Raw genomic sequence first — 23,394 nt, 5'->3', positions numbered from 1 at the left:
TAGCTTTAGCAATATATTGTATACCGCAGTTTTTATCTCTTACAATCTGTTAGGAATGTAAGAATTCTTTTTGCATTTCAACGATTTCTATAAATAGAAAATGAGATGTCTTGTCTAGTGAAATGGATAACTTGCGATCAATGATTTTGTACGAATTTTTCATTAAGATTTGCCTTTTGTGTGATATTCATCGCGTGGGATATAAAATTTATTATATTGCGAAAATGGCAGCGGCAGCGTTGAGGGGCCTATCATACGGGTATTCATGTATTATGGTCGTTTTCCTTATAATTTAGTCGGGAATTGAGTGGAAAACTTACAAGAAGCAGTATTCGCAGTTTGTATTTGCGATACAGCTATGTAGGGCTATACAGGGTGGGCACAGGGATTCCGACAGACTTTAACCGTGGATTCCTGGCAGTGTTACGAAAGAAAAATGTTATATCAACATGGGTCCAAAATTGCCTAATTAATTTACTTAATTTCTGGAACAAAATAAATCAATTAACGATAGTACTAACTTGTGAACGTATCTTTAGTTTGAAAGAGTGAAAAAGACAACATGCGACACCAATATGACACTTTATAGTCTAGTTTATAGCAGGTGACAGGTAAGTTTACTATTTTTAACACTTCTGCTTTGCATGTGTGATTGTTTGTGTCTTGGTATGTATGATTACGTCACATAAGGGCGTGTTAGCCTTGAGTTTTTTTAACTTCGAAATTACTTAAATAATTGAATATCTCGTAAATTAGGCTTTCTATGGCATTGTTATATTACTTTTTTTTTATACAAATAGGCACTAGAATTCATGGTTAAAGTGTGTCGGAATCCTTGTGCCCACCCTGTATACTTTGCAAAGCAGACCTGGCGACGGACTATTATTGCAGAAGCGAAAGCTATCGGGAAGTCTTGGAGCAAACTCAAGCAAGAAGCTCAAGATCGATCCAGATGACGGCACACCGTGGACGCCCTCTGCTACCGCCTAACCAGAGTAAGTAAGTAAGTATTTATTCGCATAAATTACGGAGCTGTACAGCACTATCTACATCGGTTGTCAAATTCAGAACACGAATTTATTATATTTTATTTACAACTTTTCTACACTCGATACCTATTTGGTTAGACATAATATATGAACCAAATGATTATATATTATACCAGGAGAGCGGTTCTATAATAAAACAATTTGGTAAGGTTTTGATCCCATTATTTGACACTACTCGAAGCGCATCTCACACGCGCACCAATAACAAAATCAGTTTATAATAATAAAATAAAAAAATAGCGAGCGCGATCGTCGTCGTCGTATCAAAACAAGATCAAAACCTTAACAAATTGTTAAACCAAAATCAGCCTCTACGTGTATCGAATTCTCAAGCCACCGATTAATTATTTTGCTATATGATTGATACGCAATTCTTATTGTTTAGTTTTTTCTTCCTTCATTTTCCAGGAAACCCAAAACCATTTTACCCGTACACAGGGATTGAAGCTGCTTCAAGTAGGCTTATCTGAGAGACAGGCGGGCTTAACCTTTTCGACGCCGCGTCAAACACTAAAGCTGTCACTCGGACGCCACGTCACTGAAGTGTCATAACTGAAATTGAACTCTATGCACATGCACGTAGGTCTATGTTGCTCTGTGGTCTGTGACGCATTAATCCGTCTTTGGCGTCCAGAAGGTTAATAATAAAATCGGTATACATTTGTCATAAGTTTTTATTCTTTTTTTTTATACTACGTTGGTAGCAAACAAGCATACGGCCCGCCTGATGGTAAGCAGTCACCGTAGCCTATAGAAGCCTGCAACTCAAGAGGTGGTACATGCGCGTGGCCGACCTTAACACTGCAGCTGCATCCTCGTTGAGCTCCGAGAATTCCTTGGGGAAATTAAATTCTTTCTCAGAATTATTCAGAATTTTATACGTTGAAAGCGTAAGCTGGTTACCGGGGCGTGTAGTGCAAACAACAAAAAAATAGATATTTCTCAAAAAATACGTCTATTATGAAAGACATAAAGGAGATTATGTTTATTCACACAGAAACGTCAGGTAATAATAGTTAAAGGTGTTTACATTTCGAGCTGACATAGCATTAAAATTTAAAAATCTGATTTTTATTCGAAATTGGTTTGACATTCGCTCTGCTCTTCTTAGTGTATGCCACTCAAAGCGGACTAACTGGGAAAGTACAAGTACCTCCATCTTACAAATTTCCAGGCGTAAAAGTACCTACTACTTCCTAGGTATTATAGATTTTTATGTAGGTACTGCCAATGATGTTGATTCGGTCAAGTTATGTTCTAATGTATGGGGATGACAAACAAATTATAGCCAGCATTAAATGAGCGTAGTATACATTCCATTGCCTTTGCCAAGTCATTATACGTATTAAAAATTATAGATATCTAATATTGATACGGTTTTAGCATCCCCTGGCACTGACTAAAATAACCGACTTGGTATCACATTATTACATCTCAAAACTTTTTTTAGCATCCACTCTTGTGGATAAAATGCAACCTTCTCATCAGTTTTTAGGTTTCCGTACCCAAAATGTAAAAACTATTACTAAGACTCCTCTGTCCGTCTGTCGGTCTGTCTGTCACCAGCTGTATCTCATGAACCGTGATAGCTGGACAGTTGAAATTTTCACAGATGATGTATTTCTGTTGCCGCTATGACAACAAATACTAAAAAGTACGCAACCCTCGGTTGGCGAGTCTGACTCGCACTTGTCCGGTTTTTGAACAATCAACCTTTATGAGCTGGAGTGGTGAAAAAATAAAAATAAAATAATAGGCTTTTTCATCTGTGTCAGATGTTTTAAGCAGCATCCTGGTGACAACACTTGCGTTCGTGTATGTTTAGTCCTATGCGAGTCCGCGCGTCCACACACGCGGCATGTGTATGAAATAAAATGAAATGAAATGTATTTAATTGTCAGAATATGGTACATTGATGTGTTCCCCCAGGTGGGCGGAGGTTGGAGGCCTGCTCGTGGTGCCACAGAGCCATTATAGCCGGTATTGCAAAAAAACATCACGAACCTAACTATTGAATTCATGTCCATTATTTCTGACCCTATTTTAGAATAACCCCAAATAAAATTGACGTTAACCCTCATAAAACCGTGACCGGAACACACCTTCAATACCTTCAGGTTAACTCTATATCCACTATTTTCTAAACCTTAAAATTATTTTCCCCTTCCCGTTGAACTTTGAACTTTATGTCGCTAACGATACGATGCTAATACTATTGAAAATGAAGTAGAATACTTTTGTATTTGTAGTGATTCGGCAATATTTTCGCTTCCTGCCTTTCAGTAACAATAATATAATGTTTCGCAGGATAAAAATGGCAATCCAAAACGACAGAATATGCCTACATACAGGCTAGAACATTTCGGGAACATTGTAAGTAAATCAATTAAGGCCTAAGTAATTATGTTACCTAACATTGATAGATTCAGCAATTCGATCAATGTCGATGGCATATAAGGGCCATAGAGAGATGTATTTTTATAGTACTTAGGTGAAAAACAAGCGTATGGGAATTGGACAATACGAAAATTATTAAGAATTATTAAGGTATAGAGAGCAGTTTTTTGGTAGGGTGACCAATGTTGATTATAATGCTAGCCAAAAACCTCAAGAAATAACATTTGTGATAACTATTGGACCCGGGTATGTCCTTAAACTACGTCCAAAAGAGAGGTATGGGCACTGTCAATGACATCTCGCTTTGTGTGGTAGGGCACAGGACAGCGGATGTCATTCCAGATCTAGAGCAGAGCCCAACTGGGGAGGTACCTCCACCTTACAGAAAACCGCAGCCAAATAACACTAGACCCTACTAATAGTGTTGTGTTCCTGCCGGTGAGTAAGGTTGCCAGAGCTCGAGGGAGAGGAGTGTTAGGGTCGGCAACGCGCATGTAACTCCACTGGAGTTGCAGGCGTACATAGGCTATGGAGACTGCTTAACATCAGGCGGGCCGTATGCTTGTTTGCCACCGACGTAGTATAAAAAAAAAGCTATGAATCAAAACAGCAGATCAAAGGGCAGACTGATCGGATTAACTTACTAATTTTCTTTTTGAATCGAATACCGTGCCTTTAAAATAAACCTTACAAATAATTTGAGTTCTTTTTAATACACACAACGTATGTATACCTACACTCCTATTAAATAGGTGAGGTGCTGTTTTGTCTAAGGTAAACAGTCAAAATAGACATATGTGCGCGTCATAATGACAGAATAACGCGTCCGTCCATCGTCCGTCTCCTTATTTTGAATGGAGTTAAATAGTAGCGTTTGCACCCTCATGAGGTTATCACGCGATAACCGCGTCCATCATACTTTTTCTGTTTTCAGCATAGTTTGGTGGGTGTGTCCGCTGTCAGCTTTCGCTAGCACGCACAAATCAGTTAAAGTAATAATAACACACTTTTAAAAAAAAATATGTTTTTATAACTATTTTGACCTGAATTAGCTGCAACACGCTACGGAATGAATAAGCTTTATTATTACAGGCTCTTTATTAACTTGCAATGTACCTATATATACGAAAAATATTCTATGATAAAGGATTTTAATAAGTTATTTCAGATAAGGTTGGCCCAGTTTTTTCTACACATTTTAATCAGCTGGTCTAGTCTACAACAGTCTACGGCGACGCGAATTAATAAAGTACTTTATTTTACGATCGTAGTACCAGAACTACTCTTTGAACCAGATCTAACATAACTGTAAAATTCTAATTTATTCCTTCTTAAGCTTCTGTTGTAATAGCGCGTAATATGTGTACGAAGTTTGCACTACCTGGAATGAAAAACAATTACGTCAGTGTGAGCAAAATGTTACAAAAGGGACTAAGCCTAAATCCTCTTCTACAATCAAGGACGCCGGTGTAAGAGGGCAATCGGTCCTTGAAAAGATCCTCGAGAAAGAAAGTGTTTACGCGTTGAATTTAAACACTTAACCGTCGGTGAGTTTCCTGCTCATTACGCTGCGTTATACAGGGTGGCTAAAAAATAAGTGCATTTCCGTTGCCAGGGAGGTTTTGGGATTATACTGAGCAACTTTTACTATGGGACCAACCCCGAAATGGCGCAAAAAAATTTACCCTCCCATAGAAAATGGACCAGCCAAAATATATGAAACAGCCAAATGTTTTTTCGCGATTTCGGGGTTGGTCCCATAGTAAAAGTTGCTCAGTATAATCCCAAAACCTCCCTGGCAAATGGGAATGCACTTATTTTTTAGCCACCGTGTATATCTCTTTAGCAAAACTAATTTCTTTTTACGTACAGCGGCCGCAGCAGGTAGAGAGATTTTGAACATGCCTCCAGCATTGACAACCAAAGCTCGTTGAGCGCGCAGCGCGGTCAGCAGCAGCACCTGAGCTGTCTTAATGTTTCCCGACCATTGGGGGTATGCTGCGTCTGATATTTGCAAGCTCTATAAAATACCATACAGAAATCTGAAAACTATTACGGTTTACTTACTTTTTTTATGAGTTAATAAGTAGTTGATATTTAGTAGTTTATGTGACTGCTACATAATGAAAGGTATTAAAACTCGAGTGTGGGTTTATAAAACGAACGTAGTGAGTTTCATAAAAAAATCACACGAGTGTTTTAATGCCTAATTATGTACAGTTACGTACACTGCTTTATCTACACACATATTATAAACTTTCTATGATATATTCACTTACCTCATATTACAGCCAACATTGGGGCATAGTTGCTCTCTGGCGGAATTCGCGGATATGAGGTGGCGTCTCCGAAATATCTTTATCGCACATTTTACACGTAACTTCACTAGAGTTACTTTAAAAACAACAAAACAAATTATTTTTACTTACAAACTACTTAAAAGATAAACTGCACGTCAAATGGCGGCAAAGAAAACTTTTTTTTTTATTCAGAGACAAACTAGAGTGGGGGTCGATTGCCATATCGTTCGATACCAACTAACAAGCGAGATATGTCAAATTTGTATGCAACTGACATTTCCTTTCGGATAAAACGTCATTTCGACTGATATTAGAATAGAGGTCAAATCAAATTTCTTTGTTTTTCAGAGATGTTCGAAATTTGAATAAAATAATATTATCGAAATCGATGTTATTATTTAGCAATAATAACATTTTCACAAATAAAAAATTTGCTGTAACAAAACAGTTTATCTTAATGTTGGCCATTATTTACGGATTTTGAAGGCATCATAGAGGGTTTATGATATGTGTGTAGATAAAAATTTAATAGTACTGTAATCATTTTATTTTTACAATTATAGGGTGTGAAATTGTATTTACTGTAATCATTAATTGTAAGTACATACCTTATTTAAAAGTACATCGGCGGGGTAGCAATACATCAGCAACTCCATCATAACGCACATCAAGTAGAATATCATGGTGACCATCTCTACCGGCTCTTGTGTCTGTAAGTTAATTGGCGTACACAGTTTTAGAAATACAATAGCACTAAACATAAGTTTGTAAATTAGTTCTTGAAAATTACTCGAATTTCTTATAATCTCAAAACTAACTTTTACAATTTTACACATTACTATCTACGAAAAAGTGTACACTCAATCGCGGGTAACGTCTATCCGTCCTAGAAATATCGGTGATTTCAAAAGTTACGCGATAAAGTCCCGTTTTCCCATTAAATTAACAAGTACTAGAGGCTTCAATATTTCATAATGCTATAAATTTAAAACGGAACAAAAATATCTAGATTTTGCTTGATCTACGACGAAAATTATATGCACTTAAATATATTATTTTATGAAAACTAACTTCTTCTTGTCTTAAGCCTTATCCCATCATCTGGGGTCGGCTCTCCTTGTCTGCATTTTCCACTGTTCCCGGTTTTGGGCTACGGTGTTGGGTTATGCAAACTAACTCTCTGTTTAGCTCAATGGTTGACTGGTAGAGAGAGAATGCCTCAAGGCGTTAAGTCCGCGGTCTTGTACTCTTTTTGTGTAAATTTGTGCAATAAATAAATAAATATTATATTGATGTCGATTTAGATTGAAGAATAATATAACAGTTTTATAAAATAGGGCTCGGGGGTTCCATAGAGAAGTTATGTTCCGCGTCAGTATCCGTAAATGTGCTTAAAACACACTTATTGTTAGTCATAAGTGTCATAACAGCTATTTTAATTCTCCCTTTCGTTGCTCAATATCTATCTCCAGGTTGTAATTTATTAGGAAAGGTATTGTAAACACCCCTATAAGAACTAGGTACCAATTATGAAACCAGAAATCGTGTAAAATAACTAATTATTTACGTCAGTTTTCAGACACTGGCCATATTTTACCATAAACAAGAGATAGGTATACCTAGAGCTGTTTAAGATTGACTTTTGATTAATTTCGGTCTGTTCTAAAATAAACGGTGCCATCTATCCATGACTCAAAATAAATAAATAAAATTAATTTGTTAACATGCTGAAATAAATGCCAGTATCTAAATTAAAACTTCGAGAACATGGAAGACAGGCTTGAGTGAACAAAAATACACAAAATTTTAACTTAAACTATTCAAGATTGGTGTCGTTACATTCTCTATGGTTATACTTACAATTGTTATTTTATAAACAGTCATGCATACGACTATGCTGCTCGTGACGCACTGGCAGAAAATCGGCAAGCCGAATATCTTCGCGATCTCTTCAACGTACCTGCAACAATCGGCTCTTGAACAAGTTTGGGAACAAATCAACTTATTTTATTAAATATTTTGATTAAATATTTTGGTCAAAGACGCCTAGTCTTACTAAGATGGCATATAGTCGAGAAATTCGGACTGGCACCGCCGTGGCGGGGTGGCCTAGGGGTTCATGGCGTTAGCCGCGATAGCAAAAGACGCCGGTTCGAATCCGGCTTTCACCACTGGAGGGCTTCGTCACTTTTTCTTTAATATATGACATCTATTACAGTTTTTAATCGGCTCTTGGTTCGACAGTAGTAAAGTAAGTTAAGTAAGCGACAAAAGGTAACATTCCGATGGTAACTGCAGTTGTGTTAACTTTTGCGGTATTACCACTGCGGGCGCTTAACAAAATAAGTGACGTTCGCCGCTGCATTTCGCGATTATGATGTTCAATCCATCACTAATTTTATTATGGAATTGACAAATAAAGTCCCCCAGCAGTAATGTCACCTTTTTCGATTGATTGTAAAGTAAAGTAAAGTAAAGCTATGTACGGTATAAAAATGTGTCCATAAATATGTACAAACTAACTCAATGATTCGTTGGTGGAACTTAACGCAGAGCACCGCATTTTTGTAACACCCATCATTACCTGAAAAAGAAACACATCCTACATGCAATGACTCTTCAAGTTTAGCGTCCTTACTTTAGGGATACCCTGCCCTGCTTACTGTCAGCCTTGAGATCCAACAGCTGTTCGTGCAGCAAGCTGACCTGCGTGGACGCCAGCGTCAGTACTCCAGAGACGAGAAAGTTCTCGGCGGCGTCGCCCACCCCGCACGTCATCACGCTCAGTGAGGTATACACATACATCACTGCGAAACTGCAACACACCTTTGTAAATAACAACACTGGATTGCAATGAAAACGAGTAAATTAACTCGCCGACGAAGGGTTCCGTACCATTACACAAAAAAACGGCAAAAAATTCACGTTTGTTGTATAGGAGCCCCACTTAAATATTTATTTTATTCAGGTTTTAGTATTTTTGGTTATAGCGACAACAGGAATACATCATCTGTGAAAATTTCAACTGTCTAGTTGTCACGGTTCATGAGATACAGCCTGGTGACAGACAGACGGACAGTGGAGTCTTAGTAATAGGGTCCCGTCTTTACCCTGTTGGTACGGAACCCCAATAAGGAAGGAGTTGGTCAAAGGTCTAAGTCTAACCTAACCTAACCTAGCCTTTCAAAGATTGCACATACTCGATAATTTGGGAAGGGTACCCCCGAAACCGGGTGGTAGTGGTCAGGACTCTAATCCGGAGTCGGCTACCAGAGGGCTTGGTCACTTTTTAATATGACATCTCATCATCATCTTTAGTGTATGAGATCTATTTCAGTTTAGTTTAGTACATAGGCAAGTTTTGTAGAATTGTCAATAGATTTAAATGGCGTGTTTTGTCATACAGGACAGGGCAATGTCATTAATGTTTTCTAATAAAATAAAGTTAGCAAGTGTTCTTACGTAAAGCCAAGCTGTGAATGTTCAAATGTAAACGTACAAGAGAAACATTGCAGTGATTCTAAGACTGGGCGCTGGACCTGTATCGCGAGAATCGTTCAACGTGACCTTGTTTATACTTAGCACTTAGACTAAGATTTATGTAAGCAATAACTGTTACATGCATGCCGCGTTTTCATGTATTTGAATGGATATTTGTGGAATCGTTATTAACAAGTATTTTTTTCATTTCTGATGCTCTAAAAGAGGGTCGTTTTTCTAAAGTGTGCAGAAAGTGATACGTTTCTGCACTATCGCATTTTACTTTCCAAGTACGATTTTTTCTTTTTTTAACGATAAGCAACTGAATTTTGGTTTCAACCGGACTTGTTATATAATTCATTCTGATATTTAACTCTCCATTTTATAAATAAGGATAATTATACCTAAATGGTTAATTGAAAGTACCCTCAAGAAATGCTATAAAAATTATACTTACAATTAGTCATGTTTTTTTGAACACATGTATTTTACTATCCTCGTATTCGAAATGAAAAGTAGTGTTTATCTCGGGTGAAAGGCATCATTTCAGCCTCGGACTATTGGCGCTAGAACGCAGTAAGTCTAACTGCCTCGTCAGAAATGAGTGCCTTTCATCCCAACAACAATCTACATATTGCACCTGTTGATGAACCTAAATGAAGTAACTGAAAAGGTTAAAAACCCTGTATTAAATACTCGTAGTTACATGTACTGCCCATTAATGTCGAAAGGGAACGTTATCTTCAGCGGCAGCGTCAACACATCCTTCAGCGCTGGCACCACGAACCAGAATATGGCGGTAATACCGGCCGACCACAACACCAGGTTGCCGATTAATCCGGTCAGCTTCACCGCTCGCTCGAGCTGCGCTTTGACTTTCGGCTCCGTGTGGGTGAAGGCAGGGCCTATGAAAGAGGGTCATTAGGAGCGCAAGATGATAAAAGTACAAGATGTCGATTAAATAACTGTGAATACACAGATAATTCGTCAATAATACTGTGTCCGAGAGCTGGGCGTTTACAGTTACAACTGGTAAGCAACGCCAACCTGCACTCATACATTATATACTCATACATACTTATAGCATCACAATTTAACTTAAGGTAAACAAATTAAATTGAATACATAGAAAATTAAAAAAAATTGGTTAAAATTGGTTTGGAAATGCAAAATAATTATGATGTTCGGAATACTAATAAAAACGCGTCAATTAGGTGAAATCTACACGCATGCGCTCTAGTATTTTTTTTACCAACTTTATTATTTTAATGAAATAAAACTATGTAACCGGATTATATGCGGTATAATCCGTTCACATAGTTTTGTTTCATGAGTAACGCAGCGTACTACGTAGGCGAACAACACGCTAAGCGAAGCGATGCGGCGCGGGGTGAATCAATCCTTTGATACCTAAAGAAGTGTCTTACGTGGGCGATCACGTTGCGAACGCGAACGCCGTGGGCCCGCCGCGCCGCTTCGCCTCGCGTTCGCGAGTTGTTCGCTTACGTAAGACGCAGCGTAACTATCGTGGTAACTGAAGTCAATGATTATTTAACTTTTAGTTCTCCGTGTCAGCTCGGGCACTAACTATTTCGTATGTCCGGATGTTCTCGTCTTCAGGTCGCTTTTTTCAACCGTTCAATTCTCGTGATTTAGTAAGCAGGTTATATAGATTTTTTGTCGGCGAAGCCATTTTGGGAGGTCTACAGCTCACAGAAACAATACAACAACAGCAGTTTTACTAAGAAACATTGTTGTAAGGAACCTTACCATCTCCCAAAGCAATCAGACGCTTGATCCTTTCCTGGCGGACGATGATAGTCATCAGTTTGACGGCTTGCACGAGATGTGACAGCAGCAACACTGCCGCGTCTACCATACGCTCTGAGTCGAGCCGATGCTACAAGCAATGATTTAAACGAATTTTTCGGAGCCTTCCAGATTACACAATGGCTAGATGACAAGTTATTATTAATGGTATCGATCGATCACGTTTGTTATGAGGATCAAATGCAATACAGTAATACTCCGCTTTACGCGACCCCGTTATGCGCGTTTTCGCTTTAACGCGAATTTCAAATCCTTGGACGCCGTGGGGCAAGACCAACTTGGTTGAATTCAACGCCACCAAAACATAGGCGTGTATATTTACCGCAAAACGGAGCCAGTTGACCTTGGCTTCCATTTTCCGATATGTGTCCCTTCCCGTGACCAACCATCTTGAGCTTCTTGGTTTAAGTTTAAAATCCAACCTAAACTTCGTATTGACTATTGAGTCCAGGGCTAAAACTGCTGCCAAGAAACTTGGTATCCTATTTAAACTGAGGCGGTATTTCACGCCGAATCAGCTTCTCTCTCTATACCAAGCACGATTCCGCCAAGTATCAGCTGGCAGCCCTGGACTCAATAGAGCGCCGAGCTCATAGAATCTTTATATAGCAATGATCCAGTTGTCAAATCAAACTTACAGAGCCTCGATCATCGGAGCGGAGAGATCACTGGAGCTCACCGGTTCAGTAATAGCCTATTCACTCTAAGGTGGATCTTAGGCTCTGTCTTCACGTTCCATCAGGTGTGACTAGACCTATCGCCGGTCAGTTTATTAGTTTAAAAAAAGTATGTTTGATACTCCGCCGTCTTTGCGTGCATGAGTAGCAAGCATCTAAACATAGAACAGTATATAGTACACGCTCACCTTATACACATAGGCGATCTCAGCCAGAATTATGAAGAAGAATAAGACAGTTTGCGTGACGCATCTGAACACCATGTAGGCCATTCTCCTGCCGTGCGTCAGGTCGTCCGGCATCCACACCCCAGTGTACTTCATCACGGCTATGGAGGACGCGAGGCAGTCGGAATTCTTCATTGCAGTATATCTGCATTTAAGAACGATCCGCTAAAGCTCTGTCATATAGCGGCCGTCTCGATACAAAATACTACTCCCTCCATATTTTTATTATTTTGTATCTCCTTGGATATCACGGGCCTATAAATCCCGGTCTTTTGATAGGCTTGCGTGGGGATATAGATCCAACACGTAGAGGCCCCTTGGAGAGCTTTAATGTCATGTAGAATGCGTGCTGGAACCCGTTCACAGGCGCAACAATAGACACCCATGAACCGGTCGCAGCAGGCATTGGGACTATTGCAGAAAAAGTGAACAGTATACCGGTCTATGGATTGAAGTTTGGGTGGACAATGAGACTGGGCTATTGTAAAGAACTCCGGACACCTGCCATAACAATGTTAATACACGTTATCGAGGCAGGTGGTGACTTGCCGCTGACTAGATGGGCCCCTGAAACTGCCGTCGTGAAGACGACCAGGAGCAACACCGGTGTGAGCGGCTCAGGGGTGTCGAGAGGTGTGCGCCGCTTTCTACCCAGTGGCTGTTAGCAGCCACTGTGCCAACTCGCGTCTTATGCATCTTTCACTTCCACCCCTGGAGCATATAGCTCTTACGACTCCCCTCTGGCCGGCCAATGAAGGCAAGCCATTATTTTGTTATTATTATTATTATTATTATTTTTTATTACTATTTTGCCTTATTATTTTGTATGGAGACGGCCGCTATTATGACGGCACCGCTATCCTAGGAAAAACAGAGCTTAAAGCATTATTTTGACATTATTCGCCGCAAGACCTGCGTATAGTGCGTATGTGATGATCCAATTCCATCTCGCAGAGAAACTAAGCATAGCTAACATTTACTGCCCTTTATTTTACAAAAATGCGAATGGTGTCTTTTCATTTATTATATAACCTACGATATAAAAACATCTCTTTGACAAGATTGAGAACGTCTTTGTTCCAGCTTCGGCAAAAATACTTTCGTATGTACGGCTGTTCTCGGCTACAGGTCGCATTTCTGGACTGATTCTTGTGAAATTTTGTGGGCATGTTTTATAATTATACAGATTATTAAACTCACAAGGTCACTAGTTGTTTTTTTTTATTGCTTACCCAGGATGAGAGGAAAAGAAGTAAAGCAGCGTACTGAACTGTTTAAACATTGTATTGGTGCACTCTATTCCTAGTCTTTGCTTACACTGCTAAATAAGCTTGGTTTTTAATTACGCAAAAGTTCCTGTAACTAAGTTTTGTTTAAATACTTACTTCAAAAGTTTTTAATTCGAATCAAATTACACAATTTTGTTGGTTCGTTGGTATTTGGTTTTTAATTAGTACCGACTAATACATTTTTGATCGGGAGAGTAGGTGTTGAATGAAATACGGCGCAGTTTGATCAGAAAGTATTCAGTCGGGGTCCCAGCGTCTGGTCAGGCAGTTATCTCTAACTGACTGAACTTCTGAGAGATGCAGGCGTGAGTTATATTGATTTTGCTTCAAAACAACATACGTGATGACTCAATACCTATTCACTTTCAAGTGACAGAATTTTGCTGTGAAACCTTGCTGATCGCTGCAATCAAATGCGATTAATTGCAGCAGCTCAGACATGTTATTAAGATATTTGACGCCGCATTCTGTAATAAGTAGTTCAGAAATTCGATTCGTTATTTGTAATTACCCGTAATTTTCTTCGACAATTATACTAAAAGAGGTTCTTTCTACTAAAAAAAAGTTGTTTTTAATACTGCTGTACTTACCTACCTATGGCCTAAGATACACTTGTAAGTTTTACTTACGTAAGTAGGGACAAAGCGAGAAAGTGTGTGGGAAAGTGTCGAGATGATATTTTTCTAAAATAATGTATCGAACAGGAATAAAAAATTAAGATTTGATGATCCACAAAAGTTACTGTAATAGGTATCTCGCAGCTACATCGAATTATTTGTAATTGTATGTACAGTGTGAGTACATTTGCTGCATCCCATGTAGGACACACTGCTAAGTCGGCAGGCTCAGCGGCAGAGACTGCCGCCAAAAGCAAGCGCCTCAAATACTCTGCTTTGGAAGCCACCTATGATTTCGTGCCCGTCGCCGTCGAGACTGCCGGGCCCTGGGGGCGGGAGGCGCGTGAGCTCTTCCGAGATCTTGGCAAGCGCCTCAGAGAGAAAGGGAGTGACCTCCGTTCTGAGTCATGGCTTGTCCAACAGATCTCCATCGCCATACAGCGGGGTAACGCTGCTAGTGTGATGGGGACCTTTGGACCCGGCATGGCTCAGAACGGGTTTTAGTTTCTAATTTTTTTATATTTCTTGTATTATAAAATAAGATTCTTTCAAAGTATTAAATTTTGTCAATATCTTAAATATTGTATGTTCTTTATAAGGACGGTTAGATGGAAAACCGGCAGGCATAATATAAATATATTATACTGATATTATATATATATATATATCGCATAAGAAACACCACGCTGCGCTCAAAAACCGGCATCGCTGACGTAGGCGAGAAATCCGCTAGGCTCAAATGGGACTGGGCCGGTCACGTCCACCGCATGCATCCGGAGAGGTGGGCTAGCTTAGCAACCAAGTGGATGCCGGTAGAGGGGCGTGGACGGGGCAGGCCCAAACGGAGATGGCGGGATGACCTGGACAGCTTCCTGAACAACTGGCCGGAGGAAACACCAAATCGGGAGTCGTGGAAATCAAGGGGAGAGGCCTTTGCCCAGCAGTGGGACACTTAGTAGGCTTAAAAAATAAAATAAATAAATAAAATATACTGATATTTATGGACCCATGGTTTAATAAAAAGTAGTGGGAACACTTTTTTTTTTCGGGTCGATTATTTCCGAAAATTTTAACTTTATCACAAAATTATTGTTTAAGACCCTTATATGCTTTGAACGCCCTATCCAACGATACCCCACACTATAGGGTTGAAGCGAAAAAAACTTACATCCCCACTTTACCCTAAACAATTTTTTTTTTCATTTTATTTTACCATAATAATTAACATATATCCATGCCAAATTACAGTTTTCTAGCTGCTGCTCTAACGACCACCGTGCAAAGCCGCGGACAGACAGACGGACATGGCGAAACTATAAAGGTTCCTGGTTGGCTACGGAACTCTGAAAAGACGTATACTATTGATATTAGGTTGGAATTGTATTAGTTCATGCTCACACATTTTCGCTAATGCAAACTCCAATTATTGTTAATAAGTGTTACGAGTTACGAATAAATTACATTAGGCCGATAATCTTTTTTTCCGGCGCGCATATTTTCTAATAAGCTATATCCATTCGAGCAATAGGAGATAACCAATTATGTGAATGAATATATGTTGCTTCTGTATTCTATACTCCGTCATCTCGAGCCATGAAGCGGATAGTTGCGTTAGTTTGCTTTGCTATAGCAGAAAATGTATTTGGAATCGACTACCTCAATGTCACTTTAGATGCTGTTGCGCGGCAGTTACAGGTGTTTAAAGCAGAACATCCGGTAAGCATTTATATTACTCAATTACTTACCTAGCCCAATTCGAACGTACACTGATATCAGAATGACATAAAAATGATGTCGATATCGTGGGTATGTATTAGGTACAAATGGAAAATTGACCACTCGAAATTATACGTCAAAGTAGAAAAAAAGACAATTTAAAATACATCAACTAGGAATATTGTCTATAGGAAAATGTCGAAAAATAATTATGTCCAATAGTAAAAATGTCAAATATACAGGTCGAAAAATATTTGTCTGTTTTTGTTTACGTGCACTCATATTCATATCATTTATTGCATACATGTGTTTACAGTATTTATATCTTAGGTTACAACATGCACCAGTAAGGGCAAAGCAACACTCAGAAAAAATATAATTTATAAGGGACAAAATTTCATTCTGGCTTAATTAATTTACGACGATTACAAATTTGGTTAAAAATAGTTTTTAGCACAATTACATTTTGACAAGATTTAGTTTGGATACTATTACTTTTGATCCAACTTCAGAATGGTCATTTCAAGTGGACGATTTTCCATTTGTACCTAATGACAGTAAACCATATCATGCACTTCGCTAGTACATACTTGACCGTACATAATGTAATGGCAGCGCAGGAGCGCTGGTGGCCTAGCGGTAAGACTTGCAATCCGGAGGTCGCGGGTTCAAACCCCGGCTCGTACCAATGAGTTTTTCGGAACTTATGTACGAAATATCATTTGATATTTACCAGTCGCTTTTCGGAAACCGGACTAATCCCGACAAGGCCTAGTTTCCCCTCTGGGTTGGACGGTCAGATGGCAGTCGCTTTCGTAAAAACTAGTGCCTACGCCAATTCTTGAGATTAGTTGCCAAGCGGACCCCAGGCTCCCATGGAGCCGTGGCAAAATGACGGGACAACGCGAGGAAGATGAAGATGATGACATAATGTAATGGCACTTCTTACTTAATTTACTACACCGTCAGGGTATCTTTGTTTTTAGTTTTTCACTACGCAACGCAAGGAAAATACAAACAACTCAAAATTTATATCTAATTACTTTGCCATAACATAACTTTGGAAACAAATCAAATTATTTCTAACCGACTTCAAGATTTCAAAGTTCTCAATTCGGTTGTATATTTCTATAGTTCCGTTGTCATCGGGTTCCTTGTACATAGTTTAGCCATATCCATCTGTCTGTCCGTCCGAGGCTTTGATCCGTGATCGTTAGTACTAGAAAGCTGCAATTAGGCATGGATACATATCAATCATCGCGAAAAAGTTGCGTTGCTTGTTAGTCTCCATAGGCTACGGTGGCCAAAATCGAAAATCCTGTCTAAAAATTGAATTTAGCAAGGAGCAAGTACCAGGGCCTCATGAGTTGCGAGAAAATTTATAAAAAAAGAGTTATTTTTTTATTTATAAAACCTAAATCGGTTATAATAATTCGAAAACAATGCAACTTTTACTGAGGCCATGTTAAGCTGGTTCGGATGATACTTTTAGGGTGTCCTACCTCCAGTGTCAGTGTGACGTGCTATTTTTGGGACATCCTGTATATGTATTTTGTAAGAAATTTTATACAGATCATTTATGTATTAGATAATTTTTTGCTATGGGCTACCGTTTACGGGTTATTTACGAAAAACTATAAAAAGGGACCTTAAACAGTAAACGGAGGAATTAATACCCAAATAAAAAAATATTGCAAAAAAATCTAGTTTCAAAACAAAACAAGACGTATTAATATTAGTTTGGAATTGTATTGATTCGCGTTCAACCATTTTCGCTAATGCAAAACCTATTAATGCATTAATAATTAGAGATAATTGTTTTACAAGAGGGAAAAGTAGTTGTTTAACCCCTCGTGTCCGAGTAAGCGAATAATTCCAAAATTGAAACACAAAATTTTTCTTCACAACAACGCAAGGAAAATACTAACTAAAACATTCCAAAACTAATTAATATGAATTTATAAATACATATTTATCATTCAAAATTATTACTCAACCCAATTCTACTAGCCAACATCAGGAGCAACTCAAAATTTACATCAGATTACTTTGTCACTCTTGTGAATAAAATGCAATATTCTCATCAGTTTCTGAAGTATACATTTTACGAGTTGATGTGGTGAAAACACACTTGCATTAGATTCACACAAACAGAATTAAAGCCGAATACTTGTTTCCACTAGGAATATCTTCTAATTTACGATATCCGTTCATGCAATGTAGCATAGGATGTAACCGATTACGTGTACTAGTAATATATAGAGATTTTGTATATACACGCTATCATCTGGAGCCATGCAGTGGCTAGTTGTGTTAGTCTGCCTTGCCATAGCAAATAATGCATATGGAGTCCGCTACCTTAATGTCACCTTAGACGCTGTCCAACGGCAGTTGCACGAGTTCAAAGTAACACATCCGGTAAGCAATTATATACAATGTGTGGCCTGTAACAGGAGCAAAAAATTAAACTGTAGGCTGTACTCCTCATACCGACCAACATTTGTTCAGCAACTAGGTAATAAGGGTAACGATTGGTCAGATATTAACTCTTGAATCAAATACCAATATCTAAGTTTCTGCAATGGAATTCCTCTTGGTTTAAGAATTAAACAAAGTAGGCAAAAATACCTATTTAATGACCTAACTCTCAGCTCTGCTGGTTTTTTACCATGCTCTATACAATGTTACCCATGGTCTTTTAAAATTTCTAGAAATAACGGTCAGTGATTTAAGTCGGGGACGGACAGACGGACATACAAAAACGTAGACGGAGAAGGGTTCCTAGTTGACTATGGAACCGTGAAAACAATAATAATTAAAATCATGAAACACATGTTAAGCTAAACTGGATAGGCGTTCTAAAGTAAATCTGCATCCAGTATTTTTGATAAAAAAAATAGGAGGCATTCATAAAGGTTAATCCTGGTCATTATCAATGCTTACTCACTTCAAGTCAAGTTGGAAGCTTTCGAGCCGCTTTAGGATTTTTAGGACTCGAGTTGCTATATAAACCAATTCCTAAACTAATAAACCGTATAGAAGAGCCGTGTTTCTTGTTGAATTATATTTGAAAAATATTCTTACGAGTAGTTACAAATAAATAAATACTGAAATAATATTTTTGAGACTTGAGGATAGTATTAATCTGTTTGAGACAATACACGGAAAATGGGCTGTAATTCTTTAATGTGTAACCATTGCAGAAACCTATTGGAGTGCTGACAACTACGGCTGGCAAACCGGTGGAGGTGCGGGAGACAGTTACCCTCAACACAGATGTCTTCAACAATCAGCATTTCTGGGACCTCCAGACTGCGTCCGAACATGAGCGCATCCCGGAGCGCACGGTGCACGCGCGAGGCACGGGCGCCTTCGGTTACTTCGAAGTTACCAACGACGTCTCCAAATACACCAAAGCGGACGTCTTTAATGGCATTGGAAAGAGAACCCCCGTCGCCGTCCGATTCTCCTACCTAATCCAAAGTCGCGGAGGAGTAGATATGGTTAGAGAGACGGGAGCCTTAACATCGAAATTCTACACGACCGAGGGTAATTTAGATTTTCTGAGCTTGTCGTTTCCAGTTTTCCTCTATAATTCTCCACATTTATTCAGTCCAGTGGGTCATGCTTTCAAAAGAAACCCTAAGACACACATTTTCGATGATACATCTCGCTTAGACTCCGTCACTCTTACGCCTGAATTCATCCACCAGATATTGTGGTTGTTCTCTGATTACGGTATCTTTAATGGCTACAGACATATGAATGCATTCCCTATCCACGCATACGAGCTCGTCAACAAGCACGGCGACAGCTATTTCGTGAGATTCAATTTCATAGCTGAACAGGGCCTGGAGCTACTCACCGAGCGAGCTGCCGGTGCTCTTAGAGCTAATGACCCGGACTACTCCACCAGAGACCTTTACGATGCAATAGCCGCAGGAAACTACCCCTCTTGGAGACTAGATATGGACATCATTCCGAAGTCTCACATTCCTAAGCTTAATTACAATCCTTTCGACATGACCGCTTTATGGAGGAATGGAACATACCACACAGTAACTATTGGACGCTTAGTCTTAGACAGAAACCCTGAGAACAACTTTAAGGATGTCGAACAAACGGCCTTCAATCCCGGAAATTTGGTGCCTGGAATACCAGGACCGGTTGACGACGCGTTCAAAGTGCGAAGATTCTCCTACCGAGATGCTCAAGCTTACCGATTAGGCATCAATCATAATAATATTGAAGTCAATCAGCCGAAGTATAGGAAGACCTACAACCGAGACGGCGTGCCGCCAGTGCTAGATAATATGAAAGATGCGCCGAATTACTATCAGAACTCGTTCAACGGCCCAGTTCCTTATGTGGACGTAGCGAAACCAAAAGAGTTGGTATCGGTTAAGTTCAAACAGTCGACGGATCTTGGAGAGTCTGCTTATTTCTACAACGCGTACGTTAACACGGAGGGCAAGAGAAACAGGTTGGCAGCAAACATAGCCGGCGTGATGGTGAACGCGGTTGAAGAAGTGCAGATGAGATGGCTGAAGATCTTGTACCTCATAGACCGTGACCTGGGCGCGCGCGTCGAAGCCGCGCTGCCGGTTGCTGAGGCCCAAAAGCTTTTACAGCGCCCAAGGCTCGTATTAGTTGAGGAGAACCCTAAAACATATGATCTAGTACCCAGGTGCCAGTAGTAAAATAAGATACAGTCAATAATGATATCCAGTGATCAGCGTTTCCGTTGCTACGCTGCGGGATATAGTAGAAATGTTAATATAGATACGCCAATAAACCTGTGATGTCGATTGAATTGTTCACAAATATAAGATAAAGGACTTACCCAAAGTGGCAAGTTGGCAACCGAATCGACGATAACTGCTAATAACAAGAGAGGAAAGTTGGTTTTTCTTGCGAGTGTTTATTTTAAGCCCCGAGAAAGCGAAAGATTCTATATTCGAATCACGAGCGAAGCGAGTGATTCTAAGTTAGAATCTTGAGCGTAGCGAGGGACTCAAAAACACGAGATGTAAAATAACTGCTCTCGTGTTGTACATATAATTTTTCGCACAAAAAGTCGCACTTTTCTCACTCCAGGGAGTGAGAAAAGTAGGCTTGTTTGAACTGCTGAGGTGAAAAAATAATAACTTGTTCTACACACGCTTGTCGGTACTTTAAAAAATTTACCCTCCCATAGAAAATGGACCAGCCAAAATGTATGGAATCCACTTATTTTTTAGCCGCGTGTATAATATTATACTCTTAATATTTTTCCGTCATCCCTAATTTCCTTAAAGTGGATTCGGTCCGGGTTCACCTTTGTCGTGAAAATATAATTAGCAGTAGAATGTGCTCTGGAGAAATACCGGTAACTTCATTGAGGGCACTTCACCTTTTAATGCCGGGAATGGCGGGAATTCCTGGAACCGTTTGCAGGCAAAGATTAAATAACTATTTATAATTTAATGTAATTTCTGTGCTAAATATATACCAATTACTTCATACAATATTCTTGTTCTTGTAACAGTAGGTAAACCTCCAAGATATAGTCACCCACTGTATCTCCTGAATACAGATTTCCTTAGTTTCCAGTCCACTAACCTTGCTTTTTGGTACATTCAAGCAGCTTGCACCTGTAGCTAATCACTTAGTTTGACGCCAAGAAGTAATTGTTGAACTCTAGGCTATATAACCGCGAAAACCGAAGTCAAACGAGCATGTTTCTCTGTCACTCTAATTGCGTCTTAATTGGTGTAAAAAAGATAAATGCCCGCAATTTGCCAACTTCGGTGTTCGCGGTAGGCCCTTCTAGTCGGACTTCTTTAGTTATTTTAGCTCGTTGTGTGAAGGCACCAATCCAAGCTCGAATTTTGAGCGTCAATTTGGCAACTCTCCCGGACTTAATTGATGCACTGAAGAGTCCCGCTTATTTGCAGTTATGTGATTTAATTTTACTTTTTTTGGTACGGGGGGCGCTTAAAGACGGTCTTATGAAATTTCTAGTGTTACGAATGCATGAAAAATTGATGGTACAACAGAAATAAGAAGGTAAAGTTTCATTTCATTTCATTTCAAAGTACTGGTAAGGCTGCGTAAGTATATAATTTGCTCCTATAATTGGCTCTGTCATAAACAAATAAATAATAAATATGTATTCTCATGGGGTGTCTATGCTGCAATACCCTAGGGATCACTTTTTTGGGTTACGTATTTGAACTAAGAAACCCTGTAGTTTCGCCATGTCCATCTGTCGGTCCGTCCGCGGCTTTGGCCGTGATCGTTATTGCTAGAAAGCTGCAATTTGGCATGGATACATAAATCAATCATGGCAAGAAAATGGTAAAATAAGAATTACAAATTTTATTAGGGTACCGCCCCTACAAAACGTTTTTTTTTAAACACAAATCTAACAGCCTTCCCCTGAGTCTGAATCTGAACGCTCTCTTTGTATATACTAATCCTTGGCAATTTCTCAGATGAGATTACAACGACAAGAATACAATAACAGGAATCTGAACAATGGTTGAGATTCAGTATATTAATGAAGGGCTCAGAAGAAAGTCATTCTACATGCACGATATCAAAAAAGGCGTATTGCCACACTTGTTTCATAGTTCCTTACGATCTTTCATCCCTAGCATGATATTTGTTATTGTTCAATGTGATTAGCTTTCCTACAAACAAACAAACAACCATTTAAAAGGAAAACCGTAATATCCATCATGCTTAATAGTGTTTCTGAAGATTCATTGTCTTTTTGTATTCACGGTTCGACTTTATATCTTATCTTATACCTATAAACGAGCAATTGTTGTATATATCTACCTATATATATTTATATATTTCGGGGACCTGTTGTTGAATTGTTTTCGGGGGCGAAAAATCGATCTAGCTAGGTCTTATCTCTGGGAAAACGCGCATTTTTGTGTTTTTATATGTTTACAGGTATTAATTTATTAGCACCTTCCTGGTTTAGATATTTTGTGTATATTATATATTGTCGATTAATTTTCTTTTAAATGACGGAGTCAGGTCACAAAGTTTTGAGAGATTAGGTACAGTAAGTACAGTATACCCAGTAATCTGAACATTAATACCTACCATCGTCCCCACAATGCGTAGGGTGTAACTTTAGTGGTCGTTAACCCATAAGTAGAGAGTAAAGCTCTCGTGCCCTTCAATAAATGTATCAACCTGCACTATCTTTAATAATAAAATTTCTGACGTCTGTCTCAAATCTTATCTTTACCATGGCTCGTTTGGGTTATGATTAGTGCACAGACCACTTGGCTATTAAACGGCGCATCATCAATATAAAGATAGATAAAGATAAAAGACATTTATTCGTGACGATCACAACACAAGTACGAACATGTACAGACAACAACAGAAGAAGAGATCATCAAGTGTGCATCACGAAATTGACCCAACTCAGCATAATGCTAGCTATAAAGCCAGCGCTGGTCTTCCGTAGGGCCCATTCGGTGATGCCACGACAGATAACACACAAAGATACATATTAAAACATTACAAAGATACACACAAAGAATACCTAATTATATACAAACATATTAACCAAACCAAAAAGAAATAATATCATCATACTCATCATACTCAACAAGGTTTCCCATGGGACCGATATGAAAATCGTGAAAAAATATACCCCTGGGTTCATACGTTTGGTCTACGTCGGGCTCTCAAGTTCATTATAGTAGATTGTACAACAAGGGCATAAAGTGATCCATTTTTACCCGAGGCAATATAGTAGAGGATAAAAATGGACATTTATGCCTTAGTTATACACTAACTTTT

The 23,394-nt window shown here is 39.0% G+C and overlaps 2 protein-coding genes across 2 annotated transcripts; one reads left to right on the top strand and one right to left on the bottom strand.

Moving 5' to 3' along the window:
- Window positions 1-4,723: 4,723 nt before the first annotated feature.
- LOC134750888 (odorant receptor Or1-like) lies at window positions 4,724-13,242 on the bottom strand. Its single transcript, XM_063686126.1, has 10 exons — window positions 13,193-13,242; window positions 11,922-12,105; window positions 10,997-11,126; window positions 9,933-10,131; window positions 8,410-8,561; window positions 8,270-8,330; window positions 7,607-7,706; window positions 6,355-6,456; window positions 5,317-5,466; window positions 4,724-4,827 (listed from the first exon to the last, which is right to left on the bottom strand). The coding sequence occupies exons 1-10, from the start codon at window positions 13,240-13,242 to the stop codon at window positions 4,768-4,770; spliced, it is 1,188 nt and encodes a 395-aa protein (XP_063542196.1). The 3' UTR covers window positions 4,724-4,767.
- A 4,585-nt stretch (window positions 13,243-17,827) lies between these two features.
- LOC134751235 (peroxisomal catalase 1-like) lies at window positions 17,828-20,279 on the top strand. Its single transcript, XM_063686618.1, has 2 exons — window positions 17,828-18,000; window positions 18,786-20,279. Exons 1-2 carry the CDS (start codon window positions 17,878-17,880, stop codon window positions 20,277-20,279), a joined length of 1,617 nt encoding a protein of 538 aa, XP_063542688.1. The 5' UTR covers window positions 17,828-17,877.
- The last annotated feature ends 3,115 nt before the right edge of the window (window positions 20,280-23,394 follow it).

This window comes from Cydia strobilella, chromosome 21, assembly GCF_947568885.1.
Source record: "Cydia strobilella chromosome 21, ilCydStro3.1, whole genome shotgun sequence".
Lineage (NCBI taxonomy): Eukaryota > Metazoa > Arthropoda > Insecta > Lepidoptera > Tortricidae > Cydia > Cydia strobilella.
Note: the sequence above shows the minus strand (reverse complement) of the source record. Positions and strands in the feature narration are given on the sequence as shown.

Bases quoted from the DNA above. Each gene is read 5' to 3' on its own strand.
- LOC134750888 (XM_063686126.1), bottom strand. From the start codon at position 13,242: ATGTTTAAACAGTTCAGTACGCTGCTTTACTTCTTTTCCTCTCATCCT. The intron at 11,127-11,921 runs GTGAGCGTGTAC...CATTGCTTGTAG, and splicing joins AGATCGCCTATGTGTATAAG to CATCGGCTCGACTCAGAGCG. The intron at 8,331-8,409 runs GTAAGCAGGGCA...TTTCTTTTTCAG, and splicing joins GTTGGATCTCAAGGCTGACA to GTAATGATGGGTGTTACAAA.
- LOC134751235 (XM_063686618.1), top strand. From the start codon at position 17,878: ATGCAGTGGCTAGTTGTGTTAGTCTGCCTTGCCATAGCAAATAATGCA. The intron at 18,001-18,785 runs GTAAGCAATTAT...TAACCATTGCAG, and splicing joins AGTTCAAAGTAACACATCCG to AAACCTATTGGAGTGCTGAC.